The 16,574-nt window shown below is 40.3% G+C and overlaps 1 protein-coding gene across 2 annotated transcripts in view; it reads left to right on the plus strand.

Moving 5' to 3' along the window:
- The window catches only part of SESN3 (sestrin 3), a 74,016-nt gene extending 65,434 nt beyond the window's left edge, over positions 1-8,582 (plus strand). For both annotated transcript variants that reach the window (XM_032640095.1, XM_032640096.1), the window contains exon 10: positions 551-8,582. In XM_032640095.1, the coding sequence (XP_032495986.1) occupies positions 551-637 (87 nt within the window). In that variant the 3' untranslated portion in view covers positions 638-8,582. The remainder of the gene's footprint in view (positions 1-550) is intronic.
- The last annotated feature ends 7,992 nt before the right edge of the window (positions 8,583-16,574 follow it).

Genomic DNA, 16,574 nt, shown 5'->3' on the forward strand with positions numbered 1-16,574 from the left:
AAATGATGCCGATAGACTTGCTTGACGCAGGGTTGCCATAAACCTTCAGTTTGTAAAAAACACAGTACCTGTAAAGTGCCATAAAGCAAAGCATGATAAAACGTATGCCTGTAAATAGTAAGAAATGTTTTTAAAAGCTTTCCAAGGAATAAGCATAGGCTATAAGAAATGTAGGGCTGAGTTTTAGCCATATAAAATTTTACAAGTGGAAGAAAGTATAATTTGTAGGAAAATTGTGATTTGTAAAAATTAGTTTTATTTTATAACCCAAAAGATTGACTGGCTTTACATAACATCGATCCTAACAAAATTATTGGACTTTTTAAGACTTTAGGGGTCATTTTTACTGCTCGCTTTTTTTTAATAAACGCAGTTTTCTTATGAGTATTACATCATGTACATGCATAAATATGCCCAGGCATGTGTGTTTGTATATGTGTCTGTAATACCCATGAAAAACATTTGTGAATGTCTGATATATGAAAAAAAAATTAAAGTTTTTTTCAGTTGTTTATGATGGTCACTAAATTGGTAACACTTTCATTTCTAGGTTCACGTAAATTTACTTCTAATGGAAGCACGGATGCAAGCTGAGCTTCTCTATGCTCTTCGTGCCATAACTCGGCATTTGACCTGAAGCATCATCCAGGGAAAATGTCAAATATGTGTAAAGACCTTTTCACATAGGATATACATCAGAAGCTGTTTGTGATGTAGCATCAAACATTACTCAATTCTCTAGTGTCAAAGTTTTAGCCGTTTTTTTGGGGGCGGCTGTAATGTGCAATGATGTATTTTCTTTTTTCTTGATGCTTAACATGACTAACAATTGCAAAAATAATACTGAGGAGCACTACTTGGCATTGTTTATAGTTGGGTTTTTGGATACTGATCATAAATCATGAACCTGGTTTGTTAATGCTTAACTTCAGTGCTTTGGGGTTTGTGTGTACGTGTATTTTTGTTCTTTCCTTTTTTTTTTTTTTTTTAAATATGGAAAAGCGCTTACAATCTGCTCAAGCAGTTGTTTTTCAGATATCGGAATTCAGCAATGAATGACCTCCTCTGGCCGTTCTAGAATTTTAATGTTGTGTCCTAAATCTGGTGGGGGAGAAGCATGCGCTGTTGAACTAAGCTGCTCACAGGACACTCATCTGTGTCCCCAGGAGATTATTTGTCAGGCACTGTTTATTTTTTTGTTTATTTGTTTGTTTTTTTTTTTTACTGCTATTGGCGATAACATGAAATGTGATACAGCCATTGTCCATAATTTAATGTGAAATTGATCATGATGAATTCTATAGCATGCTACTGAAATGCCAAATTCAGCTAGTTTCTTTCTCTTCTGAAACAGAAGTTTCCGTTTTCCATATCAGATGTATATATTAAAAGTGGAATTATGCACAATCCTTTCTATCACTGACAGTAATCCTCAGTCATCAGAAATAATCAGTGCTTGCAGGGCTACATACAGTTCATTTAGTTGGCACATATAAACATGTACCCACATAAGACTGACCAAAAATTTTCTTTGCACATTTTTCTTTTCTCATAGTGTTTTCTATATTGCAGTAAGCGGAGGAAGGTTATAATATACCTATATTTTTTCCTGTTAGGCTTTTAGAACTTATTTTCCATGGTTTTTCTTATGATAGGTTAAACGGTTTATTATTCAAAGGTAAAAATTGTGTTTCTATGCATTAATGTGATTGAACGACAACAACAAAAGAGTGCAATATGTTAAAAAAAAAAAATACTCAACAGACTTTCCCCCTACTATGTCACTGCAGAAGTGTCCTTTTAACACAGAGCCATAAAGAAATTTGGTTCAGATTTCTTTATCGCCCAAGGCTTTTGCCTTCCTGGGGTTGAACAATGTTCCTTTCATAATGCCAAAGCATCCCCTTCCCCAGAAAAATCTCTTTGGACAACTGGTTTAAAAAAGATCTCAAGTCTTAAGGGAAGAAAAAGCATCCCAAAAGTCACATTTTTGCATTGGTTTATGTTGCTTGATTAGATTATCTTCACAGAGCACAACGTTATGTGTTTATAGCTTTAATTTATATTATGTTAATGAACCAGTGAAGTGCCTAAAGAGATGCTTACAGCTATCCGGTAGGACACAACTGCACTGCTTAAACACTTTTTGGTTAACTAAGGGTGACTTGAATTTTACACAAACATGCTAATTGTTTTAAAACAGATCCATTTTTTCATAGTGAATAAAATAGTTAAAATTTTCCGTTAGAGTTCCCACAAAGATTTCATTTTAGACTTACTTGTTATCTAGGACTTACTTTTTTTCTCTCATGAAAGAATTGTGGACTAGTGTTCTGTTCAATCATTTTCCCCTTCCATTTATCATCCTTTTCTGGTACGATCCATTAGGTTGCTTTCTTTTAGGCTTTGTTCTAGATAAGAAAATAGAAAGATGACTGTAAACCTATGAATATGAGATAGTTCTGCATTTTTAGATTCCAGGATTTTGTTTGAAATCTTCCACGTGAGGAAAAAAATTGCTAATTTTTTTTAAGACAGGGTGGTTTATTTAAAGAGATTATTCAAAGAACTCATGTCAGATCTAGTCTGTTTTGTTTATTGTGTATACCATATGTTGATTTTATGCCATATCACATGATATAGATATGTGTTAAATACGAAGAGAGTCTTTAGGGGAATGGCAAAATACGAATGACAACATGCATGTCCATTTGACTTCCCTAATTTTAGAACTTTCAAGTTGAGGATATCCTTTACTCTTGACTTTTTTTTTTTTTTTTAACTAGAATTCTTTCAGTTAATATCCCTGTGTTTTTGTGCAGGTGACCTGTATTACAGGATAAAAAATGATTTTTATATATTGAAAAGGAGGAGAAATTCTCACAGAACACCATATGAGCTTTAGACCAAAAGGGGAAACAAGGTTTAAGTAACTAAAATGGCCACGTAGTTTTTGTTTTTTGTGTTCCCCCCAACCCCCGGAAATGTAGGTAGTTGGAGTTGGGTTATGGAAATATTAGTGCCTTTACTAGATCTCTCTCCTAGCAAGGTTTCGTATTAGCTCAGCATTGATCTGTCTCATCACTAATCAGGAAAATCAGTTGACTTGGAACTATAAACAAAGACAAAACAATATATTTATGAACCTCACTGAATCAGCCTAGAAAAGTTGACTTTGAAGGTGCCAAAGCACCTGCCGAGATGCAGCACGCACAGCCTTCCAGGTTGTGAAATCCATTGTACAGCGAGTTTGCTGTGAACTTCAGCAAATGCAAACTTGAAATTCTGATGCGGTTTTCCAGGGTGGTATTTTTTCAGAGTATTGAATTTACTATGTAGTAATTTATAGTATAGCTTTTTATATTAAAATGTGATATTTTTAAAAGAGATATCTGGTTCAATTGGTGTATTGATGTGACTATACGATCTGCTAACCCACCCCTTGGGCTTGCATTGTGCCAAACTGAGATGTGCAGGTGTGCGTGAGAAAAGCACACGTGAATGGGAAGTCTCTAACTCCGTGGCTTATTATTTTCAAAATAGTCTAATAATCCACTGATGTATATGCTTGGTGGATAGCCGTTTCCTTTTGAATTTCAAATTTTCCCACTTCCAGTTATAACTCAATTTCTCAGATCACCTTAGGAAAATCCAACTGCTCTCCTCTCTGAAAGTAAGTCTTGAACCCAGTCCTTTGACTGCGGGAGTGGCCAGGCAGGTGCCTCCTCGGAGGCTTCTGACGATGCTTCCTCAGATGGACTCGTGATAATTAGAGGAAAACAGGCTTTCGAGACGGGACAACTTATTATTTCTTCACCTTTTTGAGCTAAGGATACTATCTCAGTCTCAGGAAGAATCTTTGTCCCATTTGGGGTACTTTTTAAATAAAGAATGGCTAGTGTGGAATCTGGGGCATGGCCTTGGCCTGTAATTATGACTTTAAACTCAAATAATAGTGACAGAGCAACACAGGACTGTCTTAGAACAGAAAACTCGATGTCAGCTTTATATCAAAATCGTATTTGAACCAGAGCCCCTAGTTTAATTGTATTATAAAGTCCCTTAAATTGGGATTGACCTATATACACTAACTAATATGTAGACAGTAGATAACTAATGAGAACCTGCTGTAGAGCACAGGGAACTCTACTTCATTTCGCTGTACAGTAGAAACTAACACAACATTGTAAAACAAATATACCCCAATACAAAATAATTAACTAAGTCCCTTAAAGATCTTAAATGCTTCTAACAGCTAGTTAACAATATTCCTGAGCAACTTTCTTTCCCACCTTATAGAGTTTTTAAATCCAAAATCTTAGATCTTTATGCCACAGCAAAATGAAATTATCAACGAACAACTAAAGCTCTGTACTTAAAAACAGTTCACCGCTTTCATGCAGAGCGCATGCATATATGATGGTAAGATTCTTTTAAACACTAAGGACAATTCGTGAGGGAAAAAAAATGTCAGTGCATATTATAAAAATGATTTGCACTGTGCTAGTAAAATGAGGTTTTTGTTTTGTTTTATGTTGTGTTTTAAAGACAATTCTAAATGATTCCTCTGGAAAGCAAGACCTTAAACTCTTCTCTTTATCTAAGGGGACTTTTCTTCTTTTATGCAAATAGACGGTCTTGCATGAAGCGAAAATTATGCAACAATAATGTTATATAGATAGTAGAGGAAATTTGCTAACAGTATAATTCAACAGTAAACTGAAAGGCATATGGCTCCTCTATTCAGATCGAGTTTTAAGTTACCTAATTTTATAGTCAGAACCTATTCTAGGTGGCCATAATCATAAACTGTGTTTCCCGATTATATCCCTCTGGAGACTGAGCATCAAATAATCTTTCCTTAAAACAGTACTGTAGCATGAATGTATTCATCTCGGTCAACAGAACTTCAGTGCCCCCTGTATGTGGAGCTCACTTCCATGCTAATTTGGCTTCGTTAGTAGTATCCGCTCAGGTGAGACCTAGAACAAAAATATCTGGGGTGAAATGGATCATAGAGGTAGAGGTACCTGTCAAGGCAGAAACCTGTGAGGAAGGAAGAGTCTTTCAAAGAACACGTGGACCATAATTCTAAGAGCGTGGCTGCCGTCAGCATCACACACCTAATCTAAAGGAGCACTTCCTATTGTGGGAGCTTCTGCCTACATTCAGCCCGTCCTTTCCTGCCTGCTTTCTCTTCCTCCAAGTGCCTCGACCTCTACCACGCTCGCTCTCTTCCCCTCCCCTCAGCCCGTCTTGGTCTGAGCGCCTTTTCACAATCCAAACGAAACATCACCAGCCACCTGCTGATTGTCACCAGCATTTACTTTTCCCAGTTACTTCTTCTCCATCCATGAGGAATACGACCTGTCCCAACTCCCTCGAAATCCCTCTACCATCTAGCTATATTTTGGCTAACCTTTGCCCCGGACACCCTACCAGATCTAATGCAGCACCACGTGTAATCTCGTCCATCCCATACTGTTCTACCCTTTCCCAGCTGCCAAAATATCTTGCCCTCCTCTACCTCATCCCCAAAGAGCCTATAAACTCAGAGTATCCAACCTTTTCATGGATTCACTCTCCGTTGTTCAGTAATACTACTTCCATATTTTAAATAAATCATAGAAGATTTTTGCCTTCTATCAAAGTAGGAATCTTTATATTTATACATGATACAGAAATTGAACTATTTCTACCATGCAGAATTTAGCATTTAGCAGGATTTTAAAGTGATTGAATTGCCATCTTAACCTGGATCTATATTTGGTTAGTCCAAGTTATTTGAATGTAAAGTGAAAATTCTCCAGCAATCCAGATTGATCTGTAACCTATCAATGGAACAGGAAGTTTCTGGCATACAAATGGGTGGTGTTTCAGACATTTGTTTTATTGGTGTCATTTGGGCCTTGAGACACATTTCCAATAGAAGGACATATGATAAAGGATGTTTAGGTGGTCCCACTGGATCACAGAAGACCATTTGATTTATAATATAGATAAAATACCATAAAATTGGCTACATAATGGTTTGATTAAGCTTCCCTAGGTTAGACTAAGCTTCTAACCCCTATTCCTACCCTATTCTCATGCGGAAAAATGAGCTACGGGATGAAAGGGGAATGCACTGCCTTCGTAGTCCTTACAACCATGGCGGCACTTCCGGTATATCTAGACAGTATCATTAAGGAACAGGAAACGCACAGAAGAGGAAGAAGCATCAGTTCTTCCTCTCTGGCCAGTGCCTGCTCAGTGTGGTCCATAGATGAACACTGTCAGGCTTCTAACGTGGGGCGTGTTTATCTATAGACCTGAAGACAAACCCCCCTTGTTTGAAAGTACAGATTATTATGATCTACAGTGGTATTTGGATGGCCTTCCACGCCCGTTCATGAACAACCCAACCTGATGACAGAGTCTAGTCAATTCCTTTAAGGGCCCAGAAATGAATAGATGCCTAGTTAAGAAATGAGACTTGAATGATGGAGGCTGAAAGGATGGTTTTTATTAAATCATATGTCATGAAGTGTTCATTCTAGCTTTAATTATGACTGCACCACCATGAAGTCCAGAGTTGAAAAAAGAAGGAATATGGGGGCGGTGGGCGGGGGGATGCCTATCTGATTCTTTTCAATGCTTGTGGAAATCTTTGAAATAATAAAATGCATACTATAAAATAGCCATTGGAACAAACACCCCATTTTACAGCTCATAGGACAGCATCAAATGTTAGTAAGTCTAAATATGATAAATGTAATTTTTGGTATATAAATTTGCTAAAACAGTCTATTTTCTTGCACCCCTCAGTTTAACCTCTTAAAAATCAATGTATAATTTTAACAGAAAGAATATCAAAAGGAGAGACACTCTCTAGTCTTTAATGTTAAAATATTGTTTATGAATGCCGATTAGCTTAAGTATATGCATTATGACACTTACTGAATGGAACTGGTAATGCGTCTCTTTCTTGAGTTAGTCTTTACAGATTGTCAACTGACTCCCAAATCTGATAAGGAAGGATCAAAAGGTAGGGTAAAGGAAATGTATCAGTTGGGTAGCCGAGAAATTTCCTTCGTAATGTTGAGACTGTTTTCTCCTTTCTGAATTTCACTGGTTCGCTAAAATAAAGGGTAAGCATTAAATGGTACCCTTGTTCATCAAGGAAAGAAAGTCATCCCAACTCTATATCTACCGCAGATAATCTCCTTTACATCCATATATCTTCCCTGGAAAGAAAATGCAATTTTTCCCCTTCCTCTTTCTCCTCACATTTACTCTTTTCAATCCGATAAGATAGACACAGAAAGCAAACCACAAGCCAGTTTGGCATCTTCTCCACGCTAATAGAATACTCACAGCCACAGGCACAGTTGGGGCAAGGTTACAAAGAACCCTGTCAGGTCCACTTGGAACATGGCCTTGCTACTGGGATTAGCTCCTTCAAACCTGAAAATAACTTTCCTGGTCATGGAAGAACTGGATGTATCCTTTAGCTTAAGAAATAGGATTTGAACTTGAAATCTCTCTTTTTTTTTTTTTAACCTGATTTTGCAGAGCAGCTACATCATGAATGTATATATTAAGACTTTGTAGCTGAATTGCATATGAAATCAGATTGCCAACTTCTTATCTTTCAATTTTAGACATCATTTTATCCTTAAGTTGTGAGTGATACATGTAGCATGCTGTGAAACGTCTGTTATAGTTCTTTAATTCATCAGTATTAATACAGAATTATCTTTTGCGTTCCTTGGTACTTTTTATTCCATGTAATCAGAAGCTGTGATGTTTTGCCTTTGTAGTCCTGTGCTTTGTTACTGTAATTTTTTTTTTTTTACGAAGCACGTGACTTTGGACTACCGTGAGGCGGATGACGTGATCTTTAAGACTGCTATATATCTATCAGTCTCTTACTATATAAGGTTTTCGATTAGAATAAGCTTTTATCAAATAGATCATTGATGCAATTTAGGATTCACACAATTTTCAGTGTCAAATGGCGGTCATACATTTATAGTTTCAATTCTGAAAATAGCAAACTTGCTAAACAGCCACTTTAAACTTGTTCTGGCAAATCAGACCCTGCTGTAGATATAGTCTAAGTTAGTTAACCATATAAGGCTTTTCAACTATTATGCCCTCCACATAAGTCAGCAGTTAAGAAGATTATAGAACCCATGAAAGCTTTTTGTATGTATAACTAGGTTTTATTTTTCTTATGTTGCTGATTCTACAGTTCTGACTAAAGCTGACCTGAATGGATCAGTTTTTGTGTAATATTCCTAGTGCTTTAATGCCTCTTTTTTTTTTTCTTTTTTTTTTTTTTTGGAGGGATAGGTAATATTATTTGAACAGATGCAGAAGGAACTGTTGGTGAGTCAAGGCAAACACATTTGAAATAAAGGAACTGTGTATTAACATGTTAACAATTCATAACTGCACTTTTTATGACATTTTGAAAATCTATTTATAGGTACAGAACAATGGGTTTTGTTAAACTGTATCACATTTATACTTGCAGAAATTTATTTCATTGTTATTAGTAGGAATTTTATTGGTTCAATAAAATTGGCAAAACTGAACACTGTTTGCTTTTATATATATATATTTAAATTAATATTGGAGTAGCATTCTTGCCTAGGTTTGTTTCTGCTTAAATTACTGGACATGCATTCTGAAAGACATCAGCATTGTAAGAGTCATTTTTTCCCCCTTATTTCTTCCTGACCCAGTTTTCTTGTGATATTTCTTACAGTCACTTGATACTGCATTAATGGAATACTGCAATAGTGTAAGTTGTGCAAAACGTACAGTTATTGTTACCTTTGAAAATGTCCATTGTGATCTCAGCAATAGGCAGATTCGTTTCACTGTTATCTCTTATTAACCAAAAATAGTAAGGTAGGATGAGGAAAGGGGCATTGAACCTGGGGTCAGAGCTTGAATTCAAAGCTCGTTTTTCACATTCTACTAGCTTTATGACCTTAAGGAATTTGATCTCTAGGAACGTTGGTTTCTGTCCCACAATCTGAGGGGGATAATGCCTTCTTGAGATGGTTGTTTGAGATTAGGTGAAGTGTAATAATATATTTGAAATATGCAGTACAGTGTGCAGACTCTGAGTGAATAAATGAGAAAGCCCAGAGAATACTCTTGTTGCTAATTGAAATAAAGAGTTAGGAAGGAGAATTTGGGGGGAGGGGGGTTTATACATGTGTAATGTGAGGTGACAGTAAGACTCCCAAGTAGAAATGTAAAATAGTCTTTGGGAAAGTTATAGAGGATGTGCAAAGCCTTTTGTGCAAGGTATTCCAAGGAGAGCCCTTTTTACTTCTGTTAGCTCGCTGATTACATAAAAATTCATAGCAAAGGCAAGAACTCTCCCTTTGTGCCATGTGTCCAGCGGTACTGGGAGATCAGCAAAAACCAGCTTCTTGCTAATTAGAGTCTGTCTTTTTCAATAATATGCAACCTCTGGGAGAGATAAAGGACAGGACACATCAGACCAAACTCAGCCAACAGCTAAGTTTCCACTTCTCCCCCAGTTCAAACTCCAGCTTTCTGACCCTAGCTCCCTAGGAATTGATTAATAACTTTGAGCCATTTTTTAAAGTAAAATGAAACTCCTTGTTTATGTGTGTATTTGATCTTTTCACATATATGATCTCATTTAATCCTCATAATAACTTTGTAAAGAAATGATGACATTTTACAGAAGAGGAACTGAGTCTTGAGAGCTTTGCCCAAGAGTTGGCACTTAGAATCAGCACAGTGGGAATTTGAACTCTGTCTTTCTGATGCCACTTTTATACTAAACTTCACCACCTTAATTCAGCCTAAGTTTCTTAGGTTAATGATATAAATGACTATGCTCTCAACAGGACATTTTAACTGAAAAAGAAAAGGATAGTCTGTGCTCCAAACAAGAGGTTAGATAACTTACCTCTCTGGCTAACTTGCAACTTTTTTTAAATTTTAAAACATAGATTTTTTTTTCCTCCAGTCCTGAATGGGCCTTACGATTTAAAAGACGCTCCCCGAGGGAGAGGTTCACAGACCAATATATAAAAGCAGGACTTGTCAATTTAAAGGCCAAAAGTCTCTCCAAAGAGAACAATAAGCTTGATCCTAAAGAAGACTCAGGAAAGCTTACAACCGTGTTACTTTTTTATTTTTAGGACCATTCTGTATGGTGGAAGTTACCAATGCAAAGTCATAGTTTCTAATGTATGTAATTTTCTTCTCCCATAATCTCACGTACTTGAGATGTTTCAAAACACAGGTGGGCCCAAATCTTTCCATAGAACTCTTTTTTAAATATATAAACTTACTTTATTTATTTTGGCTGCGCTGGGTCTTCGTTGCTATACACAGGCTTTCTCTAGCTGCAGCGAGCGGGTCTACTCTTTGTTGCAGAGCACGGGCTCTAGGCGCGCAGACTTCAGTAGTTGTGGCACGCGGGCTTCAGTAGTTGTGGCTCGTGGGATCTAGAGCCCAGGCTCAGTAGTTGTGGCGCACGGGCTTCATTGCTCCGTGGCATGTGGGATCTTCCCACACCAGGGATCGAACCAGTGTCCCCTGCGTTGGCAGGCGGATTCTTAACCACTGTGCCACCAGGGAAGTCCCTCTTCTTTCTTTCTTTTTTTTTTTTTTTTTAATTCATCCATAGAACTCTTTAAAAGGAATTTGAGACAAGAATTCTTAATACTCCCTCTTACACTGGCCTGCTTCTAAAATAAACATAAACAAACCCTTCATCTTCACATCAAAAGGAAACTCAGGAAGAGTCTCCTGGTTACAGTACTTTCACCGCCCACTGACTGTCTCCTTTATTTGCTGAGGCAGCAGTGCCAGCCACTCCACACACACCAGCTGCTTCACACACCAACCACTTTACCGTGGCCCATCGGTAACTCCCTCCTGCCCTGTGCTGTGGCCACCAGCTCCGCTCAGGCTGGGGCCAGGTTTTCCCAGAGACAGTGGGAAAGCACCTCTTAGGTCTGGCTTCCTGCCCCGGGGCTGCTCTGAGTGCTTGTGGCAGGGTGCCAGATGGACCTGCCTCGACACTGGTCATGCACAACCACGAGTGCAGGGAGTTAACAGTTAACCCCTGAGCAGTGACTGACTAGAGACAAGGGATGAGTGTTTCCTTCTTTCCGTCTCCCAGGTTGCAGTTCAGAGACTCAGAGGGCCTGGTGGAATCGAATACCAGTCTACTCTTTCCTCCTTTTCCTATTTCACTCCCCCGGTCCTCCACTCCAGCCACTTGATCTCAAAGAAACCTTGTTCTCGGGCCTTGCTTCCTGGAAGTCCACGCCAAGATAAGGCAGTGCAGTGCAGTGCTGGGGTTTATCGAGCAGGTCCTAGAATGAATTCAAATCTCAACTCCACCATTGGGAACTATCTGGACTTGAACAAACTACCTGATCTTGTGGTTCCTCCATTTCCTCATCTGTAAATACAGGTAACAGTAATAACAAAGAAGACATAGCCCTTGTCGTTAAGAAGGGGGAAGCGTGGGTAAGAAGAGGGTAAAACAGGCAACATCAGACAGCATAGGAAAGAAGATAATAGCTTGTAATGTGGTGTCGTAAAAATAGCCATCATTTATCAAGTTATCATGTGTCCTATCTAAATGTTAGGAACTTTAAATACATTATTTTATTATAGCCCCCTTGCAAGCAGGTATTATCCCCATTTTAGAGAGTTAAAAAGAACCTTCCTTCCGAGGTAATGAGCATTAAGCTAAAATACCTTTGTTTAGCTCACAGGAAACATCCTGACCAGGTCCACCTGTGAATGACTGCAGGGAGGAAGAAACTAACACATCTCCTCCGGAGGCTGATGGGAGCCAGGACGTGTTAGACTTTACCCCCTCCCCTTTTAGTATAAAAGGAGTCTGAATTCTAACTCAGGCAAGATGGTTCTTTAGGCCACGAGTCCACCGTCTTCTCGGTCTGCTGGCTTTCCGAATAAAGTCGTTATTCCTGGCCTCAACAACTCGTCTCTCGATTATTGGCCTGTCGTGCGGCGAGCAGTAGGAGCTTAGACTCAGTAACCAGATGCCAAAGAAAGAGGAGAGTCCTGCATTTTTGTCTGCTGTTAACAGTGATGGCTTTTAAAACAGTGAATATTGAAACAGGCACTTCTAGAACTGCTACGATTTGGACTTGCAGAGATTGAGGAGCTACATGTTTAGGCAAGGAGGTCGGAGGGAGCAAAAACCTGCTGCAACATGCAGTGCACGTGTGCGGGACTTACATTAGAAGATGAATTTGGAAATTGTAATTTGGTCAGATGTGCAGGGTCTGAAAGGTCAGGCTAAAGGACTTGTATTTATTCATTTGGAAAAGGAGATGAAAGCCATTTTCAATGGGTCTTTAGCACAGGGATGGATGTGTCCCACTTTAAAACAATAGCATCTCCTTGGCAACCAGAGCCCAACTAGAATTTCAGGGCAGCATGGAAACAGGATCTGCAAGGTAACTGTGATGCCTTCTTTGGGACGTTTTCTGAATATCTTGAATAATTTCCTGAATACTTTTGCACATCGCCCTGGATGATGTACTCCAGGCCATGATTGGTAAAGCTTAACATACTCGAAGCAGACAGTTGCCATACAAGGCCTTACCTTCCCACCTACGTGTGCAGAGACTCTTGCGATGCCCAGGACCAGTGTGAGACCCTTCGGAACTTGGTGCCTTCTAGCCATGCAGTACCTAAACAGATAACGATTAAGTGATGGATGTGGCAGATTGTTTGTATAAATGGCACCATTTGATGTCCTCCCTGGACCCACACGCTTTGGAATGTGACTTTACAGCTTATCTTATTAAGAGGTAGGGTCTGTTTCTCCACCTCCTTGAATGTGGGCTCTTCCTGTGACCAAGTTGGCCAACAGCGTGGCAGAAGTGGCATTGTACAAGTCGCAGAGCTAGGCTCTAAGGCCTTGCACGCTTCCACACTCTCTCAGAATTTGGGCATGCCTGGGCTAGCCTGCTGGAGGACTAGCCACTTGGAGCAAGCTGAATTGCCCCAGGGGTTCTGGTCAAGATGTGGGAAAGCCCAAGCAAGGTCAGTTGAGTCATTTAGCCTGACTGCTAGCCTGACGACTGACTGCTGACTCAGGGGGGTGCCTCACTCAGCCCAGTTCAGATCAGCAGAATCACCCCGCCAAGCCACAGACTCATGAACAGCATTGTATTGTACACCATTGCGGTTTTATGGTTGTATGTTACACAGCATGGCTGTGGCAGTAGATAACTGATATAACATCAGTGCTGGAAGTGGTTAGCACTTCATCCACAGAGAAACTGGATTGGAAAAATTATTCTTATATCACAGTCTATGAAGGGTAGCCTTGAGAATAGCTGTAGGGATTTTCATTTATAATCTCTACGAGTCAGCGTCGTTGGTAACAGCAATCAGCCCTTTGCTCATCCCTGTCCTCAGAATGTCCATCTTCATGGGGCGAAATGTATCACATTCCTGTTAAGCTTGTTCTTAGGTCTTCATCCTCAATATTTTGGATCCAAAGTATGACCGTACTCATAACGGGGCTGGTGAGGTTAGGGCCAAAAAACCCAAACTTTAAAGAGTCACTGAGGAACTTACTAAAAATCCAGGTTCATGGAAACATCCCCATTAATTCTGATTTAATGGATATGGGCAGAGACCAGGAGTCTCCTTTTTTTTCTTGAATTTTATTTAATTTATTTTTCTATACAGCATGTTCTTATTAGTTATCTATTTTATACATATGAATCTCCGTTTTTAAAAAGTAGCTCTGGTAACTGGGGGCAGCATGGTCAGACTTTGAGGGGAAAATGGTTCAGGTTACAAGACGAGCTTTCCAGTTCTGAATGTAATAAAACTATAATATGGGGTCATGCAACCGGGTAATAATTGAAGTCTGTGAAAAGATAAAAAGCAAACCAATCCACAGAAAGACAAGTGGACACAGAAAGTCATCATGAATAAGGTACAAGGAAAAGAAATATTTTTCTCCTGGCCTTTCACTAAAGTTTCCTGCGCTACTTCTATTTCTACCTCAAGTGAAGTTCAGGCTAGATTAATAGTTCTCAATTATGTTGCACCTAGAATCACATGAGGACTTTAAAAATACTGATATCTGAGAACCCCACACCCACCCCAAGATTCTGGTGGACTTAGTCTGAGGTGCCAGCAAGACATTTGGTTTTGAAAAGCGCTCCTGGTTGATTCCAGCGTCCAGCACATTTTGAGAACCAGTGGACAAAATTAATAACACCTCCCACCAAGTAGATCTCTTCCTCACAGTGGAAAGAATCACAGCCCAATTTATGACCTCTGGGCAGAATGGGGAGAAGACAGCTGGATTAGGCAGAGAAGAAAAGGGATTCTCATCTGCTTCTAAAACCATACTTCATGGCAGAGTCTTAGAAGTGCTGGGACAGTGAACACGGAAACATACACCCAGTTCACATGACCCCAGGAAAAGAAGGCAAGTGCCGACGCTGGCTTGTGGGCAGAACAAGTTTTGCATACTGAAGTCATCCTAGATGTCTCTGCCTCCGCAGTGTGTACACTTAAAAGTGTGGTATACAGCTTACATCGGGTCTTTGATAATTAACTCTCTCCCTCTAAAGTTGTGGTAAGAATGCTTGTCTGGCATTTCAGATATTTCTTGAATGCACAGATCCTGTGTGACGTACAATAGTCCCATGAAAATAAGACTTAGGGGAATTCTTGAAAAATTAATGGACTCTGGAAGATTACAAGTCTAAGCAATGGTTCTCAAACCTTCTCCCTGTGCATCGGAATCTACAGGGAAGCTTCTTAAAAACAGAGATTCCTGGAAACCACCCGAACTTACTGAATCAGAATGGGAGGTCAGGGGTCAATACAATTTCCCTTTTTACAAGCTCCCCACACAAATTTTTATGCACTCAGCCCCACAAGAGTCTCCTTTTGAGAACCGTGTATCTTTGGGGACAGGCCCCCTTAGGGGGTTTTTACACAGAGTTACACAGCCTTAAATCCACTTTGACTGTCTCCACCCTCTCTCCATGTTCAGTACATGACTGGGAAACCAAAGAAGTTTGCCATGTTATCAAAGCAGCAAATCAAAAGGCATCCAGAAGAAGCTGCATCAAAGATGGGTTCCCGGCCTTCCCTGATGGCGCAGTGGTTGAGAATCTGCCTGCTAATGCAGGGGACACGGGTTCGAGCCCTGGTCTGGGGAGATCCCACATGCCACGGAGCAACTGGGCCCGTGAGCCACAACTACTGAGCCTGCGCGTCTGGAGCCTGTGCTCCGCAACAGGAGAGGCCGTGACAGTGAGAGGCCCGCACACCGCGATGAAGAGTGGCCCCTGCTTGCCACAACTGGAGAAAGCCCTCGCACAGAAACGAAGATCCAACGCAGCCATAAATAAATTAATTAATTAATAAACTCCTACCCTCAACATCTTCTTTAAAAAAACAAAAAACAAAAAACGCATACGCCCTTAAAAAAAAAAAAAAAGATGGGTTCCCCACGGTGAAAATGAGCTCCCCATTATAAACTTCGGTTACAAATGTCTACTGAAATGGAACTTCTCAGTCAAAAGGCAAAAACACTCTTAATGCTCTTGATACACATTTCTGAATTGCTTCCCGGAAAGGTTGTGCCAGTTTACACCTTGCCGATGTGCATGAGATGCCCATCCCTATGGTCACAAGCACTCCAGACGAACTGTATCTCCTACGTAAGTTTGCCCAGCGCTGGCCTTCATGGGATAAAATAGAAATACACTGTACCTGGACCAAGGAGTCAGTGAGGGGCAAGGCTCAGACAGCCATGGGACTTCTGAGCCAGAGAGAAGGACTCTGACCCCCTGATTGATTCTCTGTGGTTTTCAAGAGAAGTGTGGCTCTCAGCCCGGAGGGACTGTGGCGGCCCCAGCTGCTTGGCAGAAGGTTGGGGGATGCTGCCTATGGAAGCAGCTCCTCTGGGCTGAGGCCGGGGCTGACTCCATGGAGAGGGCCCCCAGGTGGGGTAAGGGAGTGACTGAGAGGGTGGGAGGTCAACAGAGTCGGCGAGGTTGAAGGCTTCAGAAGACCCTGTCCTCTAACTTCAGGTGACACAGCCAAGTTATCCCTGTGCTCTCTCAGCTTCCTGGTGCTGCTATGGGACTCCAGGCTGCTTGGGGATGTGCCTACCAGACTTCTCCTAAAGCAACATACCCGTGTCTCTGAGGGGTAGATTCTAGCCAACTCCTTCCATAGAGCACTTTCTATGTAAAACAGTGCTCTGTACCTAGAACCGTTTTTACTCAGTTCTGGTGGGCCCCAAAGGATTTAGGATTTGGCGACGTGCTCCCATATTCCAAAGTGAAATAATGGCTCACGAACTCAGGAGTAGCAAGAGAGGTCCTCCCACACCTGTTTGTGATCCTTAACCTCAACCCCACTCCTGGATAAAGGAGCTGAGGTTGAAAAGGCAGGAGGAGATTTCTTTACAAAGAACTATGTCTGAGCTCCTCACAGAGACCATTCTGAGGCATTTATACATGTCTGGTGCAGTTTAAAGAACCCCATGGACAGTGTTCACC

This window comes from Phocoena sinus, chromosome 8, assembly GCF_008692025.1.
Source record: "Phocoena sinus isolate mPhoSin1 chromosome 8, mPhoSin1.pri, whole genome shotgun sequence".
Classification (NCBI taxonomy): domain Eukaryota; kingdom Metazoa; phylum Chordata; class Mammalia; order Artiodactyla; family Phocoenidae; genus Phocoena; species Phocoena sinus.